This window comes from Zosterops lateralis (assembly GCF_965231275.1).
Source record: "Zosterops lateralis genome assembly, chromosome: 9".
In the NCBI taxonomy this organism is placed as follows: domain Eukaryota; kingdom Metazoa; phylum Chordata; class Aves; order Passeriformes; family Zosteropidae; genus Zosterops; species Zosterops lateralis.
The window spans coordinates 28,942,297-28,963,189 of NC_139769.1; the positions used below are offsets into that span (position 1 = coordinate 28,942,297).

General features: G+C 47.2%; 1 protein-coding gene across 2 annotated transcripts; it reads left to right on the top strand.

The window, feature by feature from the left end:
* The first annotated feature begins 3,365 nt into the window (after window positions 1-3,365).
* On the top strand, window positions 3,366-20,873 carry TMCO1 (transmembrane and coiled-coil domains 1). Of its 2 annotated transcripts, XM_083867985.1 has the most exons (7): window positions 3,366-3,504; window positions 4,294-4,371; window positions 7,405-7,464; window positions 10,975-11,021; window positions 11,617-11,684; window positions 14,879-15,023; window positions 20,543-20,873. In XM_083867985.1, the coding sequence occupies exons 1-7, from the start codon at window positions 3,435-3,437 to the stop codon at window positions 20,639-20,641; spliced, it is 567 nt and encodes a 188-aa protein (XP_083724111.1). In that variant the 5' UTR covers window positions 3,366-3,434; the 3' UTR covers window positions 20,642-20,873. The 2 variants fall into 2 exon arrangements, with proteins under 2 accessions (XP_083724111.1, XP_083724112.1); XM_083867986.1 differs by lacking the exon at window positions 4,294-4,371.
* Window positions 20,874-20,893: the final 20 nt, after the last annotated feature.

Consider the following 20,893-nt stretch of genomic DNA (forward strand, 5'->3'; position numbering starts at 1 on the left):
CCACATCATGCTGGATGTGAGAGAGGATCTCCTGGGAAGCCCTGACCCCTCTGCCCACTGCTCCCCATTGCTCTCCAGCAATGCCATGGGAGAATGGCACTGCATGCAGCCACTGCCAGGGAAGGAAGTGCTATATATGGATGAGAACTTCCTGCAGGGATGAATTCCCGTGGATTCCCATGGCCCCTTGCCAGTTTCCAAGCACTGACCATGGGCACAGCTCCTGCACACCCCATTGGGAGCTATTCACAGCTCTTCTTTCTCACTCCAAAGCTGACACAGCTGTCTCTGGATGGCAAAACCCCCTCAGGACAGTGAGAACTCCACGTTATTGGGTTCTCCTCCTGCCTGCCCCCACTGCTGCCCTGCCTGGGGACAGCCCAACCCCTCTGCTGTGCTGCGCCTGTTTCAGACTCTGCTGCCTGTCTTGAGCTTCTCTGTGGGATGCCCATCATGGCATTTCACCTCCAGGTCCCTTTGTTGCTGGACATGTGGCAGGAGCTGACACACCTGCAGGGAGAAGGAGAAGTAAATGCCTCTTGATGGGCCCTGGACGGGTTTGAGCTAAGGATATCCAGGGCTTATGTATACAGAACACAGGGAGAACTTGCAAAGGTCAGGTTAATGGCTCTTTCAAAACCAGGCCATGGCTGTGAACTAGAAGTGAAGCAAATCCAAGTCCCAGTTAGTTTCAGATGGCACCTTTCCTCAAAACTGTGAATTTTACACACCCTTTTACTGGCTGCTGGTCACTAACACACTGTGGAAAGCAACTGAACCTTCTGTTCAGTTTAAGTTTGCAGACTTCAGTATATGAAACCTACTGGGATTTTGTGTCTCTCTAATCTGGTTTCAAGGTTGCCTCCATAAATATTACCACTGCTAGATCTAGAATGTTTGTAGACTACACCAGCCCCTGACTCATGTAACCAGAGAGATGTATTATGCAAATGCCTTCCTTTTTCTCACATCCCAGGCTGATAGATCAAATCAGACAGCACCCAACTCTCATCTGTCCTTTACACGTTGATCAAAGCAGAGAATGCTGTTTTGAAAAGGAAATGCCATTGAGGGTAATATGCCGTGTGTTGTCTGAAAAAATGATCTGCTGATAAGGATCCCGGTGTGATTCAAAGTGACAGGATGAAATTACAAAATGCCTGTTGTCACCTCTATCTCCAGTTCAGAGCAGGGACACTGCAGAGGAAAGAGGTTCATATCACTGACCATCTCCTCCTGGCCTGCATCTGCCAAAAAAAACCCATTCAGTATCAATAAGTGATAATCATTTCCCACAGCAGCATAAGAGAAACAATTTCAAAATACTGCTTTGAGAGGTGCTGATACATCTCACAGCAGGAAAGTCAAGGAGCTCTAAAGAGAGGGAGAGAGGGTGGAGGATGGCATACAGCACAGGGAACTGCATAAGGTGGCACAAAATAATATAGAATCACAGAATGCATTGAGTTGGAAAGGCCTTTAAACCTCATCTCGGTCCAAGCCCCCTGCCATGGGCAGGGACACCTTCCACTGTCCCAGGTTGCTCCAAGCCGTGTCCAACCTGGCCTTGGACATTTCCAGGAATCCAGGGGCAGGCACAGCTTCTCTGGGCCTCCCCACCCTCACAGGGAAGATTTTTTCCTGTATATCACAAGTCCTGCTGCATCACCAGCTGTCATCATCTTCTTGCTGCCCACCCTAAACTGAAACATTCCCCCTCAGTTCCATCCCTGTCTCCCTGGGGGCTCCAAGTTCTGTTTTGCTGACACCCAGTTCCCAGCTCTGCCCTGATGCAGCAGGAAGTTCCCTGTGCCCGGACAGGGTTGTCAGGACTTTTCCTGTGGTGTGTAGCTGCAGCTCTCAGTGACGTCTGAGCAGCCACCTGCACACAGGTGGCTCTCTGGTTTCCTCATGTGCCTGTCCTCGGCTTGGAGAGGCTGTTTGTTCTTCACCTCACACCCTCACTCGCTGCTTGCTTTGTTCTATCCGAGCTGCAGTTGCTCACCCTCTCTGTGAATGGTGTGTTTAATTTAAGGGCGGTAGGTTTTTTCCTCTCCCTGCTTTCCCCTCAGCTGTGCCTGTGTAATCCCACAGTGCAGCGTTGGCAGCGACAGCAAACTCCTCTCTTACGTAAGGACAGGCACAACGCTGCCCTGCCCTGTTTCCTTTTCTGCATTTCTGCTTTCTAGGTCTCCTCACCCCATTACGACCCGTGGGTTTGGTCTAGTTCTGCTGCTCCATGTGTAATCGCTGGAGCCTCAATAAAAGTCAATTTGCCTGCCAAAATCCTTGCCATTATTGCACTGTCCTCATTAATGCACTTCATAGTCCCATCCCGTCCATGAATATTTTACACACACGAGCAATGGGAGATTTAATTCCCTGTGAATCACAGAGTGCTGTAATCCACTGCTGCCTGTACAAGGAGCCTGTGGGACAGCAACAGCCCTTGGCAAAGGGCAGGCAGCAATATTCCTAAATATTTGATCCCAGAAAGTGCCTCCTGGTGAGATGCACTAAGATAATCACGGAATCCTAGAACTGTTTGGACATTAAAATGAAAGGGACATTAAAGATCGTTTCCTTCCACCCGCCCTGCCATGGATGGGGACACCTTCCACTAGACCAGTTGCTCCAAAACCTGTCCAGGTTGAACAATTCCATTCACACAAATTAACCCAGGACAGAGTTATAGAAACCAGGAAGGCTTCTCCAAGCCAATCTTTTTTGCCAGAAAAATTCCTTGTGCCTTGTGCATCTTCCCTGGCAAGTGGGTCCAGCCAGCACATCCCGGCAAGGTGCAGGGAGGGCAGACTCACCCAGGGTCAAACTTCACCAGCGGAGGTTTAGGTGGGACATTAGGATGAATTTCTTCACAGGAAGGGGGATCAGACATTGGGATGGGCTGCCCAGGGAGGTGATGGAGTAACCGGCCCCGCAGATGTTTAAGGGAAGACCGGGCATGGCACTTGGTGCCGCGGTAGTGTTGGGTCACAGGTTGGACTCGGGATGGTCGCGGAGGTTTTTTCCAACCTAACGGATTCTGTGAACCCCTTCGCGAGCCCTGAACCGGGCGCGGCCTCACCACGGCCCGGTGCGCGGGACTCGGGCGGGCTGCGGCAAGAGCTAAGCGCTGACCCCGCCATGGCACCGACCTCCCCTCAGACCCGCTGGGGGTGGGGCCCACCGCCACGATTGGCAGCTGCATCGGCCAATCAGCGCAGCGCTCTCAGCCGCCATTACGGATTGACAGCCGCCTCGCCCAATCAGCGCGGCGTCCGCGCCTTCCCCGCCCCTCGCCCTTCCCGCGGCTCCCCGCGCAGGTGGTGGCTTCCGGGTGTTGCTAGGCAACGGGGGCAGGCAGCTTCCGGGTGGCGGGTGCACTTCCGGGTGCGCGGCGGCGTTACCGGCTCGGGGGCGGCGGCGGCACCACCATGAGCACCATGTTCGCCGACACCCTCCTCATCGTGTTCATCTCCGTCTGCACCGCGCTGCTGGCCGAGGGTGAGCCGAGCTGGGCGCGGCTGTGCGCGGGGGGCGGCCGGGAGCGGGGGAAGGGACGCCACTGGGGAGGGAGGGCTGTGACACGGGGCTCGGGGTCACCTGAAGCTCCTCACGGAGAGGACAGCGCTGAATCCCCTCCCCGGACAGCGCCGAGCTCTGGTGCAAAGCGCTGGGAATTGGCGTTATTCCCTCCAGGAGGGAGGCTGAAAGAGGACGTATTGATTTTCCCCCACAGCCATTATAGGGAGGATGTGAAGAAATCCCTTGACCTTGCAGCGATGGAGGTTTGAGCTGCCTGAAAGGTTTTTTTATATTTCAGTGGTTGAAATAGGGGCAGGTTTTTGAGGAAGTGTTGGACAGGTGCCTTTTGGGGTAGTCACAAATTACAGGTCCCCCTCCTGGCATCGTGCTGTGCCCTCCAATTCCCTTTATGCTTTCTGTCCCCAAGTCTTCATCCCACACCTGCAAAACCCCCTCTGTCCCCAAATCTTCACCCCATACCTGTAAAACGTGTTTATCAATAAAAGTAAAAACTAAAAACTTGTTTCAGTGTTGCACCTGGAGCTCATTTCATGGTTTATTTTACAGCTGGATTTTACATGGAACTTTGAGTAGAGATTTGAAGGAGAGGGATGGTGCAATTTGCTGGTGCTTTGTGCTCCCTTGGCTGTGTTATAATGGGGTTTTGTAGACATAAAGTTTAATTTGTGCACGTGGATTTGCTCCCCCATGTCAGCATTGCTGGGGGGCTTTAAACTTCCCTCATCACTGGCTGAGTGTTTGTTTCAGGTATAACTTGGGTGCTGGTTTATCGCACAGACAAGTACAAGAGATTAAAGGCTGAGGTGGAAAAGCAGAGCAAGAAGTGTAAGTACTCACCAGGGGCCCCTTTCTGTTCTTAATTCTGGTCTTTTCCCTTGTGTAAATTGCTCCTCCTGTCAATGGAGGACAGGAGGGGGTAAACAAATTGGTTTTGGCATCTTTTTCTCTGCACATGAGCAGCCAGTGACTGAAATAAAGGTCTGAAATATGTCTAAAGGTGCAATTTCTGCCTTTCAGGGGTGAAGAGGAGGATTTGAGGTCTGTAGAAAGAAAGAGCTAAGGTTGAATAATGAATACCACGAGGAAAAGGCATTTTATATAAAGATTAAAAGTGGTGATGGTGGGGGATGAGTAAAGACAAAAGGGATTGAGGTTAGGGACCCATCATAGAAAGGTCTCGGCAATCAGCTGATGTAAAACCAAATTATCCTAATGTAAACTGGAAGCAAATAGGTTGGGAAATATTAGGAAATAAGTCCCAGGTTCATTCCATAGAGAGGAGCTTTGGGAGGGGGTAAACACAGGATGAGGGAAGACGGGAAAAGGGAGTGCAGGGTGAGCAGTCAGAAGATGTGCACCAAATATTAAGAGAAATTATAAATAGGAGAGAATGTGGAGTGTTATTTAAACCTGTCTGTATCAGAAGCCAAGTTGCAAAGGAGAAATTGTGACCTTTCAACCTGAGCTGTGTGCACCCTACCCAAGTTACAGCAGTGAGAGCCAGCACACGACAGCTGGGCCAAAATAGAGCTGGTTTTACCTTACAAATATTTCATCCCGGTGTCAGCGCTCTTTAATGTCTGAGAGAACAATGTTATCACATATTACTCTCACCAGTCCAGCTTATTCCAGCCTTCCCCTGGGCAATTTAAACTGAGGAGTGAAGTGTAGTCGTGTTTGTGTCACAGCTCTGACAGGAGGGGCTTCTGTCAGCACAGCAGATGGGAATTGCACCTCTGCCTGCCTCTCTTGAACCCCCCTTGTCCTGTGTGTGGGATGGAATTAGCCCCAGAAGAGCAGGTTAGAGCAGGAGCTGAAACCCAGCTGCAAACTTGGTGTCCTCGGTGTTTGTGCTGTTCAATTCCAAAAGCAGTTAGCAGGGCTTAATCCCTGGGGCCTAATGATTGCTGTGAGGGTTTAATGCTGTTTGCTTTTATAGCTCTCCTGGTGTCTGGGCTATCATGTGTGAAGGGAGAGATGTGAAGTTCGTGCATCTCAATTAGTTTCTGATCTTCTTTGATTCCCCACCCCCAACAACAACAAAAAATAGAGGTAAAGCAGAATAAGGAATCGGTAAAAATTCAGCTTGCTTTTTTCCCTTCCACTCTTGTGCTGAGGACAGCTGGCTGACCTGAGGGTTACAACTTGCCAAGTGGACCACTTGAGCCACACCTTTCAGCTGTTATCTAACACATCTGAAACAGGAAAAAACACATTTGAGACCTTTAAGCTCTCCCGTGAGAGTCCTGGCGATCCTTAGCATTTGCACAAACAAAGGGGCTGGGTAGTGTGCTTGAGCAGACATTGTTACTCCTTAATTTCATCTCTTCCTGTCCTCTCATCCCTAGGGAGAGGCTCAGCGTTGGCTGGGGCTGCTGCAGGGATTGTTCTTGGTGAATGGAGGGGTACATGTACAAGGCTGGAATTTCTCATGTGGATGTTCCTGAGGCAATTGAGGCCAGGAGTTCCTCGGGCTTGGCATGAGGCTTAACAGCACTGTCTGGAGTTTAGAGCTGGGGCTGTGGGGTTATGGACCAGGGATGGACTGGTGGGCTTTCCCCAGGTGGATTTGGGTTAAGGAAGGTTATGGAGACAGTGTTCTGTGAGCCCTGGGTGTGTTGTGTCATCTGACACCTCTCTCCAGTATTCCCTAGGGACACAAGCTCTGTTTTCCTCCCTACCCACCAGAGATCCTCTTGTTCTTTGGGAACAGCCATTGTCGCTCACTCCATTGCCATGGAGGGATGATGTTGAGGTGACTTGTCTGGGCTGATGTGATTTTCTGAGCAGCTGGGACTGACTCACAGGCATTTCATAAGGCAGCTCTGCAAATCCTGGTGTGGCTTGGAAAGTTGGTTTGTCTTCCTTTCCTCTGGGCTCTGAAATCAGGGCTGGAAGGTCTGTGCTGAGCTGGTACTTCACGAGGGAGGGGAGCCCCAGCACTGAGGTGTCTGTGAGCTGACAGTGAGCCAAGGCTCTTTGCTGGTAGAGCAGATATGGTATGTGCAGTTTGCATAAATACAGAGAGTTTAAAGTAAAAAAGGGCTGCTCTCTGTTTTTAGACCATGGTCATGCTTCATCATCCTTGCTTTGTGGAGTACTCTTGTTATAGGTCTTGAATGGAAATGTCTTTTGCTTCCTGGGAAAGCCCTTTTTGCTGTCCCAGAACCTCCTCTGCAGCTGAGCAGCACATTTAGTGTGTTCCCATTTCCCTGTGCTGGCTCTGCTGGGCTCTTTGCTGCAGTTGTGGTTGGTGGCAGGTGCTCAGTGCATGATTTGAGCTTTTAGTACCTTTGACCTGAGGCTTCTGCTTTAAAATATTGGAAATGCTTCAGTACTGATGAATTGAAGAATGGAGAGGCTGTGGCTGCCTGCTTGGGCAGCATTTCCCCTGAGAATGCCTGCCTGTGAAGAAGGGATGTAGGAGAACACAGGCTTTCCTGTATTCTGCTTCCCACTGCAGATAACCGGGAGCAGGGCTTGCCACAAAGCTCTTTTCATTCCACTTGCTGAATCAAAAGGACTGTCTGATACTAAGGACAAACCAGCAAGGGTCACTTGAGCCAAAACTGTCCCCAGACTGCTCAGTTCACAATGTTATGGGCTCTTGACAGAGTTCAAAATTAACCCTTTAAATACGTTTGTATCTTATCCAGGGTTTTGAAATTTTTTTATTATCGTTTTTAAGTGGTTGGTGTAATCAGCCTTGGTAGTTGATAATTTATTGATTCTGAATGTGTTCTTAGTCCTACTTAACTGCCCCTGTTCTGCAGAGGAATAGAATGTTTTGTTTGGTGTGTGGAAAAGGAGTGGTGGTATCACTGTGCAGGAATGATGGAGTATCTTTTCATTTTGCAGTGGAAAAGAAGAAGGAAACGATAACTGAATCAGCAGGCCGACAGCAGAAAAAGAAAATAGGTAAGACTGGTTTCTCAAGAATGGTGGAGAGTTGAGAAACTGATGGAAGTGATTATCCTTTCCTTTCTTTCAGAGCTATTTATTCATTTGCCTCACTCTTCCAAGGCAGGAGATTCCCAGCCTCCCGATGGTTTTGATCAAATGGGTGGATCACTGAGAGGAGCAGCACCTCTTGCTGAGCTCCCTGACTGTTTCTCCCATTTTAGCCTTGACATCCATGGCTGTTACTAACTTCAGCTGTCAGAGCTCTTTGCTGCAGTGCATGGCAGCTTGCTGTAGCTATAGGAGGACGCTAATTGTGATTTTGCGTCTTTTTTTTTTCCCTTCACTGGAACAGTTTAGAGCTGAAGATGTTCGTGTTAACTGTAACCGTGCTTAGATTAATTTCAATTTGATAAATCAGTTTTGGCAGTGAATTATTTTTCCATTCTTTTTAATTGTCAGTAAGATGAATTCTTTCTGGGTTAGGGTAACTCTTTAGGTAACTGAACTAAACAAGAACAGGGTAAAGAGATATTTAAAGGTTTTAGGAGGATTTGCCATCTGCAGGACTCGAAACGTGCAGCAGGGCTCAGTTAAGTTATAACAGAGATTGTGGCAGGAACACTTCTGAGAGCTCCTGGGAGTTGGTTTCCTCATTCCTCTGTAACACCAGGTAGCTGGATTAATCATTTGATCTGTACAAAGCTTGGGAATTATAAACACATCTTCAAACAGTTCTTCCTAGGTAGAAAACCTGTTGTCGTTAGATTCCTGAAGGGACAGGAGCCAAAATCCTTCCTCTTGTGCATTTCAGTTCTTAATCTTGACTAATCCCTGCATGGGATGAACACTGGTGGATAAGGCAACTTTGAAAGTGACCATGTGCAGATAACATTAAATAAAAAAAAGTGTGACAATGACTTTTTTGCAGGGCACCATCCAAGCTGTGTTCCTTGCAGACAATATTTTGCTTGTGCTTGGACTAAACCAATAAACAGTAGAATCTGAGGGCTTCAGATGCTCCACCAATTTTTATACACTGAAATAATCTTGTTTTGCAGATGAAAAACAAAGCACAAAGGGACAAAGATCAGAACTTAGGAAACGACCACTGATTTTGTTTGCTGTGATGCTTGCTGGCCAAGCCTGAGATTCTGACACTGACTTTTTTTGGTGTTTTGTTTTTTTGGTTTTTTTTTTTACAAGTGCTACATAACTTCAGTATTTCATTTGTGTTCAGGCAAAGATGAATTCTTGGTGTTTCTGAAAAATCAGACCCAAAATGTCACACTGGACTTCCAGAAAATGACTCACGGCTGTTAAATGGTTTTGAAATCTCTGATCTCAGTAACTTACTGGATCTCAAATCATTCTTGCAAGATGGGGCATTGTTGTCACAGCAAATCTACTTGTGCTGGAGTTCTTCCAAATTCTACCATTTTAGTTAACAAAAAGTAAATATTGAGCTGGGGCTTTATGGATAAGTAACAGCTGTGGTACAGACCTGCCTCAGTTGCCATCTGTTCGTGCACAGAATAAGACAGGAGGTGTGTGGATGATATTACTTGGTTTCATAAGGGATGAATCATGCATGTGCACAAGGAGGTAGGGGGAAAGTTGCTTGGGAAGGCTTAATTTGGTGTTTCCTACTTGAAAAAAAACTTTATTTTTAGCTGTAAAATGAACTGATTGTCACATTGTGTCTAAATCACCTTGGGCACTGCTGGAGCAGGACACCTTTAGCATTGCTGTAACCTTCTGTCATTTCAGTTTAAAGAAATTATTTGCTAGCTTAAACCTTGCTGCTGCTTTCTGTGTCCATGTGCTTCTGGAAGAAAAGACAGTGACATTCCCAGGAGTCCACACGAGTGCTGGATGGACAGCAAAACTAAAACAAAATAAAAACCCCCAATCCTGGCAAATGTCTCTCCCTGTATCCTCATGGTTTGTGTTCCAATGAGCAGAGTAAGATGATTTTGGACTCCAGGGAGCTGCTTGTTAACCCAATCCTCTTTCTCTGTGTCTTTACCCAACTGTAAACTATCCAACAAAGTACTTATCAGGCTGTTTGTGTGATTTGGGCAGGAACAGACCATTTATATAAGTTGGTAGATAACCCAGAACATATTCATTTTGAATCTGTAGAAGTGGGTGAGACAGGTCAGATATACTGGGCCATCAGAGCTGTGCTCTTTCCTCTGTGTAACCTTTAGCCCACCTAAATAGATGGTTAATTATGCAACAGAGGGGAAAAAACAAGTATTTGTGCCAAACGTGATTCCTGAAGAGCTGGCCTAGGGTTGCTGAAATGTCCCAGGACACGACTTTCCACCTGGCTCAGGAAGCAGGTGTCTGCAAGGTTCCTGCCAGAGGGGATGGCTTGTAGAGAGGAGCAAGTGGAAATAGCAAAGAGGGTTTTAAAGGAATTGGGTAGGGATGTTGCTGTTGCTTTTCATAACACTGACTGTGAGTCCCAGAGCTTAGCAGGGGCTTGGCAGAGAATTGTGGAGTTTCTGAGCTGTGGCTCTTGTACTGGAACTTCGGTGGGGATCCATCAAAATTCCTGTGCTGGATAGGCCTTGGCAGTCCCTCTGCATCTTCCCCTCTTTGCTCCTGCTGTTCTTTGGCCATTCCTTCATTACCCACATCCTGACTTCAGCTGGCTGTTGCTTCCCAGCCCTGGCTGCCCCTCTGGATCCTCAGTTTGAGAGGAGCACAGGGCATGATGGAGACATGGGACAGGAAAGGTGACCGATAATGCTGAGGGCCAAAGCAGCCCTCCAGTGAGAGACATGGAAAATGCCCTCTTGAGCATCTTTGAAGTCTGTGATGATTTAAGGACTGACTAAATTTCCAAAGTATTTCCTGCAAAGCACAGTAATGCACCCATTACTGAATTTCATTTCTCTTTCCACTTTGGAGAATGTCCTAGGTGTGAGAAGGGTGCAAAATCCATTACTAAGCCCAACAGGATTTTGGTGTTGTTGAGGTGCAGCTCCCAGCTCTGTGCATAGTTTTCCCTTTTGAGACCTCCAAAAGGAAATCCTTACTTATTCAATATTTATGATAGTGTGCTATCATAAATACATTGAATAAATAAGGATAATAAATAATAATAATTATACAAATGTAATAAATGTTTGATATATGAAGAAGTTGATCACTGCTCCCTTTGGGAACTGTGGTAGAGGGCCACTGTTTTTGTTTCTTGGCAGCAGTGCTCATGCTCCTGTGTGAGTTGGTTGAGTTAGCAAATCTGACATTGGGTGCATTTCTTTCAAAAGTGCTGAATGTGTGATTCCAGCCGCCTCCTCTCTTTGTGCCTGACTTGCTGCATGTTGCTGTGGTGGAGAAGCAGTTGGCCATGTACAGTTTTTCACTTTCTACTGTCTGGCAAAGAGAGCTGGAGTTGATTTTGGAAGTGTTATTTGTTTGGAGAGCCAAAGAGGTTAAGTTTTCCTGGAAATGAAAACACTCTGGTTTCTGGGTTGACATAACTGATTATAATTGTTGTTTTTGTCTTTACAGAGCGACAAGAAGAGAAACTGAAGAATAACAACAGAGACTTGTCAATGGTATGAAAATTTAAAGCCAGTTCCCAACTGCTGAAGATTTCAGTCAGTTTTCCAACAGAACAACTTTGTTCAATTGGCAGACAAAGCTGCTTTTCCTTTGGAAAGGCCCCTCTGGATTTTCCCTAATAACTACAGATTATAGTATGAGCCACAGAGTTACTGCCTCATCTCATGCCAAACCTTAGCTGTTTTCATTTTTATAAGTCTCCATGATGTTTTTCGAAGTAGAATTAGTTTTTGTGGCTTCCTATAACTTTGATCTTTGTAATGATCCCCTGATGGATTTTATAAGCTTAAGGGGATAAAAAAACCCACCAAAACAGCCCATGCAAGGTGACTGGGCAATTCTTGAGCACTTTTTTGTTTTGTTTCCCTAAAGCAGCACTTCCCATCAGTGGCCCCACACTGTGGCTGCCTTTGCACTCAGTCTCTTTGGGACTTCCCCAGTCACTTTGACAACCCCTCTGTCTTCTGGGTCATCCTTTTTCCCTGTTGATTTCAGTGATCTGTACAAAGCCTTTTTTTAAGGGTGTGAGCTCATAATACCTCAATGTGGGCCTGTTGTTTTAAACACCTCTGACCTTTCTGCTTGCAGGTTCGGATGAAATCCATGTTTGCCATCGGCTTCTGCTTCACTGCCTTGATGGGCATGTTCAACTCCATGTAAGTATCAACCTCCTGGATTTTTTTCTGAATTTTTTTTTTTAAATTTCCACCTTCCCTTCGTCACTTGAAGTGTTAAGAGTGACACTGTCCAGCCAAGCCCCATAAATAAATAAATGCATCCATATTTCATATGAAGATGTGGTGGTTTGGTCGTCACATGCATGTTCTGCTCGAGAGGGAACACTGAGTACTGAACACAACCAAACTGAACAAATTGCATTCAGTCTAGACACAGCTTTAATATCTTTTCTGCATGGGAACATCCTGATTAGGGCAAGTTTGGTGCATGTCAGGCAAACACCTTCAGTCTTCATCTGCTTTGGCTTTGCTGTGATGGTGTGACCAAAGAATGCTCTTGCAAACAAAACTGGGTCAGCTCCCTTGCCCTTGGAAATGAGCTGTAATTGCAGAGTTTGTTGTTGCCCTGCTTGAGGTAATCAGAGTCCAGATATAAACAGGTCCAGGCATGGACTCCAAGCTTCATTTGTTTTAGAAGTGACCTGGGATAGGTGTAGTTAAAAAAAAACCAAACAGACAAGAAACCCCAAACTGGTTTGCACAGTTATAGACAGCTTTGTTTCAGATATGCAAATCTGAAAGGCTGTGCTTGGCTTTTAAAACTTGACTCACTTGAAATATGAACTGTTGGCTATTAAGTCTGAAGATGACATGAATATTGTTAGGATAACCTTTAGGAAGCTGCTTGATATCTGGGCAATATCCTTGTTCTGCAAACAGGAATTTACATTTTTGGGCACCAAAGCCTTTGGCTTCTGTGCTGGCAGCCCCCAGGATACAGTCAATTGTTATTTTACTGGAGATCTGTGGGTGGATAAATTGCAAAAATGGGGTAACATTATAACAGAAGTGCCACTGTGTGGCGAGTTTATTTATTCAGCTTAGTCAGACTTCAGCACTGAGCATTCTGAGCAGAGCAAAGCAACCCAGCACTGGAGGATTTTAAAATTTATGTGCAGTCTTGAGTCAGTGATGTCTCATTTCACTGCAGCCCTGAGTAGAGGTGGAGGTGCATCATGAGCAAGGAGGGGTCTGAGGGGGCATTTGCAGGGTTGCCCTTGAGACCTCCAAGTGCTTGCCTTGCTCTTTGGGTACAATACAAGCACCAGCTCCTGCCCCTGAAGCAAACCGAAAAACAAACTAAAAATGCTTTACCTCACTGTGCTCACTTTCCTAGAGGGGAAAGAGGCAGTTGCTCTGAGTATTCTGTGACTAAAAAATACTACAGAACCGTAAGTTTGTTAAGATCTTTAGGAAGGGGTTGATTAGGGTTAAATTCTATATGGCTCCTCCTTCCATAGATATTAACTTTAAAAAAAAAAAAAAAAAAAAAAAAAAAAAAAAGGTAGAAGAAACCAATAAACTTCTAACAAGTTTTCTTGTCTTGTTCCTCTCTGGAGGATTCCTGCCCATGGAGACCACACTACTAAACAAAGAATTGATGTGAACCTTTGGGCATATCTTTTATTTAACTTCCTCTTTCTTCAGAGGGAATCTGATCAGCAGGAGTATCCAGCAGTATCCATGGAGGCACTGTGGGTGTGGTAGGAAAAGGAGGAAAAGGGTGGCTGACACCTGCAATGGCTGTGGCCACGTTTGTTGCTTTTCCTGTTCTTGAATAAGTTCATGGCTGCTGGGAAAAAAGGAGCAGGAATTGTGTGGAAGCAGCACCCTTTGGAGAGGTACTTTGCAGATGCTGCTGCTCTGTCTGAGCAGTTCACCATTGCCAAGTGCCCCCTCAGCCAAACTGGAAATCACTGGGATGACTTCCTGCTGTCATTCCTGGAGTGTCAGCAGTGCTGGGGCAGCAGGTTGGACCATGCTGGAAGGATGTGGAAGTGTCAGCAAGGCTGGTTTAAACCCAAAGAGCAAAATGCTGTGCCCGAGACAAACAGCTGAGTGATTGTTGTGCCTTAAAAGGTTCATCATGGCAGTGAGATCTGCAGCAGCAGTGGCCTCCAAGTCACCAGGGATTTCACCTGGGGCAGAAATTACCTTCTGTGTGTCTCAATTTTCTCTCGCCAGGAACTTTCTCATGCAATCACTTCCCTGCCTTACTCTAAGAGTTGTGCATTCTGGTACCTCTTGATAGCTGTGAAAACCTGCTGGAATTAAAAGCAGGTACCTCAGGGTGCTGCTGCTGAAGTACTTGTCATTCTCACAGCAGGAATAATGCAGAATTTTAAGCCACTGGGGGATGTTCCAGGGAGATAAACATCCGTTCCGAGCTCCTTTGCCAAAGTGCCTGTGAGATGTAAACAAAGTTGGCGTGTGTTTGAGCCGTGGCTGTGTGAATGCATCTCCACAGGAAAGAAGGCTCATTTAGGATCTCTTGAAACAAGAAACACCTGTTCGAAAATCAGTACACGCAGAGAAAATAACATCCAAATATGCACATGCTGATGAGGCATCATACATATCTACATCAAAAGATTGGGTCGACTGTCTGGCTTGGGAGAAATCTTTGCAAACTGGCCAAAATTCACACTCTGCCTGATGCCCTGGAATGTGGGCCTGGAGGGATTCCAGGAGCAGGACATGCCGTTCAGAATATGCGGTATCATCCTGCCCCTGCACTGCCTGCAGCCCCACAGCTCCTGCAAGGAAACTGGGGCTATGGAGTGTTCTGTGTATGGCTCTCCTGTGCATCCTGAGGAGCACAGCTGCTCCAGGGAAGGGAAAGGTATCTTTGATTTATGCTCTGCTTTAAAAAATGCTGCTTTGCTTGAAGCAAAGGGTCTGTCTTGTTGCAGTACAGCAGGGTGACAGTCATTCATCTTTTATTGAAGTGCTGACTGTGCTGGGAAGTGATCTGTTAAATCTGACTTAGAAATAAAATGCACCAGAAAACTGCAAAATCTGCAAAACACCAAGATTTTGTGAACCAGCAGCTTGTCCAGCTGATCACTTAAATCACTAGGAAACACTCTGATTATAGTAGAACTGTTCCTGAGGGAATCCTGCCATGTGGAGGGCTTGGAGAGAGAGATGTCTTCATCCTCCTTGGTGAAGTGTATGGAGAGGGGCTGAAGAAGGCAGAAGGCCTTTTAGCCTTGCATGGGGTCTTGCCTTCTTACCTGCTCTGGTGGCCTGCTGAAGATGCTCACTTGTTCTTTCTGTATCCAAAAGCTCTTCTGCTGTCTCCAGTGGTGATCCAGTGCTCTCTTTTCCAGATTTGATGGCAGAGTGGTGGCAAAGCTTCCGTTCATCCCCCTCTCATACATCCAGGGTCTCTCCCACCGCAACCTGCTGGGTGAGGATTACACTGACTGCTCCTTCATCTTCCTCTACATTCTCTGCACCATGTCAATCAGACAGGTGAGTACACCTTCCCTGGAGCAAGGAAAGCATATCCCCATCCAGGAAGAGGAATATTGCACATATAATCTTGGATCTGTTTGTGGTTTCTGTGTTTGTCTTCATTCCTGTGCCTCATACTCAAAGCAATTCTGGGATCATTAAAACAGTCACTGTCCTGGATGGGCCTGGAAGACTTGGCTGGAGACTTGCACCAGGGCTCTGGGACAGAGTTGGCAGAATTGGATTCCTGACTTGTGTGATAACTTTGTGGGTTGCCATACCAGGAGACTGTCTCCATCAGAAGCTGATCTAAATCCTGCTCCTTAGTAATTATGACTTTCACAGCAACATGTGCATCTTTACAAACAGCAGCATCTTTAAAGGGAGCTTCCTAGGTGGCTTGCAGCTCTATAAAAGTTTCATCAATCCATAAAGTTGCTAGAAAAGTGAGGAAAGAGTTAAAGCTGTTCTTTTGGGTTTGTCCTTCCTGTTTTTGCTGGCTGCCTGATTTTTTTCAGAGTCTTAAGAACTGTACCTTTGGTGTCAAATCTCTCCCAGCATTAGGGACATGACACAGAGAGGGGGTCTGGCATGGTAAGCCAAGAGTAAGCTCCACAGACCTCTCCAGCAAAGCTCCATAGTCCCTTCTCTTGGAAGAGGATGAGGATATCAGTGAGGATAAGGGACCTGTTCAAGAAGGTTCACTGGCAGCTCAAGTGGCAGGATGGCTGGTGAGGACAAGAGAGCCTTCCCAGTGCAACAAGAAGTCTGTGTTGTTTTCCACTTTCCCACAGGGTGCTGGAGATAAGTTAATATACTCAGGATGAATGCTGGTGCAACTAGCTGCAAATTGGCTTCTCTTCGGTATTTATATTTCCCTTTTCTTTGATTCACTTCCTGAATTCTCCTGAAAGAGCTTCTTTTCTCCTTGACCCTCTTGTTGCTTTTCCTTGGGGGTGCCAAGGAAACCCAGACTAAGGGACTTAGACTTCAAGCAGATCAGCAAAGGGAAGTGCTGTGTAATGCCAGGAGTTGAGGTGAGCTTGATGGAGCAGCTCCATTGCACAGAGTTCCTGTAGTCACTAAGTGCATGCTGGTGGATGGAATTCCCCATAGCCCTCTGTATTGGGTGCTTGTGCTGAAATGGATCCCAGTCTGGTCCTGTGCAAAAGCAGACACTGAATTGTAGAGTCATTTATGCTGAAAGGATCACCTGGGGGTTCATCTGGGCACCTCCTCACTCCAAGCAAACCCAGCTTCACCAGAGGCCAGGCAGGGAGTTCCTCACTGTCTTTGCTGCAAGACAAACTTTCACTTCCCAGTGACTAGAGCAGGGTTTGCTGCTTTGAAAGCACTGGAGACATATTGAGCTCTTAAAATCACCTTCCAGAATTCCTGGGATGCTGTGGTCTGATGCTGTTCCTTCAGGCAATCTTGGCTGGTGCTGCTCTGTGTTACCTGTTACATGGAAAGTCCTTACTTTCAGTATTGCAGATTATGATAGGAAACAAAATAGCAAGATTTTTCTGCACTCATTGGGTTGATTGGGGAACTCTCTTGCTGAAAAATCCCTCATTTTTTTTTGTGCAAAAATATAATTCCTGTGGTTAATTCTAATGCTGGGGATTTCCTGATGTTTTATATGGTGAAATTGGTGGGCAGCTTGAACTGAGGGGCAGAAATCCAAGCTCTTTGCAGTGGGTTGAGCTTTCCATGAAACTTCTGGGAAAAAATTGCCCTTGTGCTTTAGAGTTCCTGCTGATGTCCTTGTGGAGGAGGGGAGTGTGAGTTTATTCTTTGGAGAAGGGTGTGAGACTGCAATCTTTATAGTGCTGCCTTATCTATGGGATTATGGTTAACAATTCCTGCACTACTCCAGCTGTCAGGCAGCTCAGCTTCTTCCTCCTTGCTACTCCAGGGGAGGGCAGGGACACTTCAGTTTGCACAAGAGGTCAGAACTGAAGCTGTGATTGCTGCTGGCATCCTGCTCTTGGCTTTATTGCTATTTGAAAGAACCTAGGTGATAACAGCATTGGGAAGAGGATTTCAGAGCTGTGACAGGCCAGGAGAGGGGGCAAGAAAGTAATTAAAGGCTTAAAATGGTGCCAGAGACGTGCACTTTGTGCTTTCAGTGACCTTGGAGGTGAAGGCTTTGTGATCCTTTGTATTTCACTGTGTGCAGAAGGGGAAATCTTGCCAGGTCGGCTTCAGAGCAGGTGCTGGCCCAGGGGAGGACAAGTGGTGTGGGAGCTGCTGTCTGGCTTGATGCTGACACAAGAGGAGGAGTGGAGATGTACCAAAAATCAGGGGAAAGGTTGTGAACAAACCAAGGAGACCATAGTCCCTCAGTCTTTCCTTAAATCCTGGAGCTGCCTGTGAAACCGTCAAAGACAGGGAAGAGAGACGTTCCTGTGGAGCTCAGAGGTAGAGCAGGAACTCGGGTGTGTGTGAACAAACAGCAACCTGGTGGGAAATGCAGGGGAGTCTGCGGGGTGGGAGACTGCCTGGGCGGTGACTGAAGTGACATTAGTGGGACAGGCAGGAGCAGCATCAGGGACTCTCTTCATGTGGGGGTGATAAACTCTTCAAACACCAACTGGGAAGCTTTGCTGCCTGTGACCTGGCCAGTATCTCCCAAAATAGTCACCTCGCAGTGAGTAACTTCCTTTGCGCCGTTCCCAGCTCTCCCTGGCACGTAAATCCTGTCTCCTAGTTCCTCCTGCCTTCCTGTTTGGAGAGAGGAGGGTTGCTGGGAGAGGCCTTCCAAGGGTCCTTGAGCTGTTGGGGTTTGAGCTGGGAAAGTCTGCTGCTGGGCTGGGTGGGAGGTGCAGTGTCAGGGTTACATCCTCTGTCGCTGCTCCTGGTTCTGAGCTCCCAGCCTTCACCTGTGCTCTTTGGGAAGAGGGATACGCTGCTGTTCCTGGGGTGTTTGCTGCTCTTCACTTCCTTTTCACACGCATCTGAACTGTAGATTAGGCTGCTTCTCACCGAAATCTATTCCCGGTGGGAAGGGGAGCCAGAAATTATCCCTACTGCCAGGACTCTACTTTCCCACAGAGCCTGTCTTAGGGCAGGGAGCCACCTGCTGCCTTGTCTGAGGTCCCTTCTGGGTTTGAAGACCAAAGCAGGAGCAGCTCCTGTGCTTCCTGCAGTCATTTGGGGAAAGATCAGAAGAGCTCAGATGAGGGATTTGGATCCCTGAATCTTACTCCTCCCTCCCTGCTCCTGAGGGTGATGGTTGTGCTTGTGTTGGAAGTAGACTGCAGATTTCCCTTGTCCAGTGTGGCCCACAGCAGATGGGACAAGGTTTCTGCTGGACCTGGCTCCATCTTTGGTGTTTCCATGTGTAGGTTTCAGGATTGCTGTCCAGCAAAACGTGCTTTGGAACTAGTGTGCCATGCTTTCTGCCTTCCAGAGCAGGGGGGACTGCATGGAAGAGTAATGCTGGACAGTGTCTGTAATCTGGAATTCAGACACACTGTCATCTCCCTTCCACTTCAAGCAGTTGGAATAAAGTTTAGCACTGCACCCTTAAATTGCAGTGATCTCCTCTGTCTCCCTGCTAAAAGGAACGGGGAGGAGGCAATGCACAATTCCTTGGTTGCACGGATCCCTGCTCGGACCTGTGCCCCGCGGGTGAGCCGCGGGAAGCTGACAGGACACGGTCCTGCAGGCTGCTGGCTCTGCAGCACCCTCTGCTGTGCTTGGGCTGTCCCTTGACTGCTCCTCTCCTCCTCTCTGTCCGTGCCTCCATCGAGGAAACACTGAACAGCAAGGAGTTAATGCTCTCATACATACTCAGTTGCTGATCATCAACCAGTGGCTGGTTTATGTATGCCATGGACTAAACCTGATGTAATTCCTCTTCATGTGTTCCTTGTGTGTGGGCTGAAACCTTCCTTTTCATAATCTCCAGCTGGAATGAATCCCAATTTTATTTTATTTTAGCTACTGTAGAATTGCCTTTCTTTTTTCTTTTTTTTCTCCTTCTCTTTTTTTTTTTTTTTTTTAAGTTTATTCTCCTTCCATGATAAGAAAGTTCAAGAGCTCTGTGACCTTGCTGTCTGACCTATCCTGACAGTTATTTTGGAGAGGACACTCAGGCTTGAGGAGAATCCTTCCTCCTTTTGTTGTCGCAATAGCCAGCACTCAGGTGATGACACAAGGAGGACACACATGTTTTCTTCTTTCCCCTGAATCTCAGATGTCCCTGTTTTGCCAGCACTGCAGGAGCAGCATCTTGAACTGGAGTTCCTTACAGTGAAGGATGAAGCTGAAAGAACTGATGGCTCTTGGTAGTTACACTGTTGTGAAATTTAAAAGGAATTCCACAAAAATCGAGAAAAACACTCAAATGTAAATGTTTTGCTGTGATTTTTTGGCTTATGCCTGGCTCTGCTAATTAATTCTTCCCCTGTCTGTTGTTTTCCACTGAAACACCCCACTCGGATGCAGATGAGGTCATCCCAGTAGTCAGGTTTTGGGGTTTGCTCCATATGTCCTGTTATCCTGCATGTCTCCAGTGCCCCATTGTTCTGTGTGCAGCACTGGCATTCATGTTAATTCTGGGACTAAGCTCCTGACTTGCACTTGGCACACGCTGTGGTTGCCATGCTGCTGTCCCAAATTCCAGCTGCATTAGGAGTCTCCAGCTTCCATGGCCACCACCAGCAGTGCTTTCTGGAATTTGGGAACACCGAGGGCTGCAGGGGCCTGTGAGCAGGCACTGGGAACCTGCACTGCAATTCAATTGTAAATAGTGTGTCTAAACACAGCTGACTGTGGGGTGTGTAGCTGAAAATGGGAAAGAATCCTCATCCAAAATACGGATTTGGTGTTCAGAGGCTTCTGTTGAGGTGAGGAAGAATGGCCCAGCCATTCTTGTCTGGCTCCATGCTGAGCTGTTTTGAACATATGGGGGAAGAAGTTCAATATACAGTAGCCAGATGGATTAAGACTATATGGGTGAGAACCGGGATCTGTTGAAAGAAGTGGGAAGGTTTTACTTGTGCTACTGGAGAGAGTCCAGCAGAGACCACAAAGATGATCTGGGGTCTGGAACATTCAGTCTCTCCTTATTTCTAATGAGGAGAGACTACAGGAGCTGGGTCTGTTTAGTCCAAAGAGAAGACAGAGGGAATCTCATCTTATGAATGTCTCAAAGGTGGGTTTGAAGAGGATGGTGCCAAACTCTTCAGTGGTGCCCAGCAACCAGATGAGGAGCAGTGGCTGTGAATTAAACAACAAGAAGTTCAACCTCAATCCGAGGAAGAAATTCTTTCCAATAGGGTGGCAGAGCAGTGGAACAGCTGCCCAGGGAGGGCAGGGAGTCTCTCTCTCCAGAGACATTGCAAACCTACCTGGACATGTTCCTGTCACCTCCCAGGTGACCCTGCTTTGGCTGGGGGAGTTGGACTGGATGATTTCCAGAGGTTCCTTCCAACCCCAACTATTCTACGAGTAGAGTTGGGATTTCTTGCTCTTTGTTTCCCTTGCCATACTGTGACCTACCCTGCTCTTTGCTGTTGTTCTTGCAGAACATCCAGAAGATGCTGGGCCTTGCTCCTTCCCGGGCTGCCACCAAGCAGGCAGGGGGGTTCCTTGGCCCCCCACCTCAGGCAGGGAAGTTCTCCTGAAGCACATCCCTCACGGGGAGCCTGACCAGTGCAACAAGACTGCCTTGGGGAGGTGTAACAAGACGGGATTGTGCGTGAGGCATCACCTGCCCAGAACCAGGCTATGCAGTATTGAAACCATCATCCATCTGGAGTATTCCACCAGCAGTTGTTCGTTCATCCAACCAAGAAACTTCTCTCGGACGATAACGCGACCTTTGTTTTTGAGTAATAAACGGCATGGGCATGTTAATTTCTGTTAACAATGTCTCT

Excerpts from the sequence above, each read along its gene's own strand:
- TMCO1 (XM_083867985.1), top strand. The coding sequence starts at position 3,435 with ATGAGCACCATGTTCGCCGACACCCTCCTCATCGTGTTCATCTCCGTC. Across the intron at positions 7,465-10,974 it reads ACAGCAGAAAAAGAAAATAG|AGCGACAAGAAGAGAAACTG; the intron begins GTAAGACTGGTT and ends TTGTCTTTACAG. Across the intron at positions 15,024-20,542 it reads GCACCATGTCAATCAGACAG|AACATCCAGAAGATGCTGGG; the intron begins GTGAGTACACCT and ends TTGTTCTTGCAG.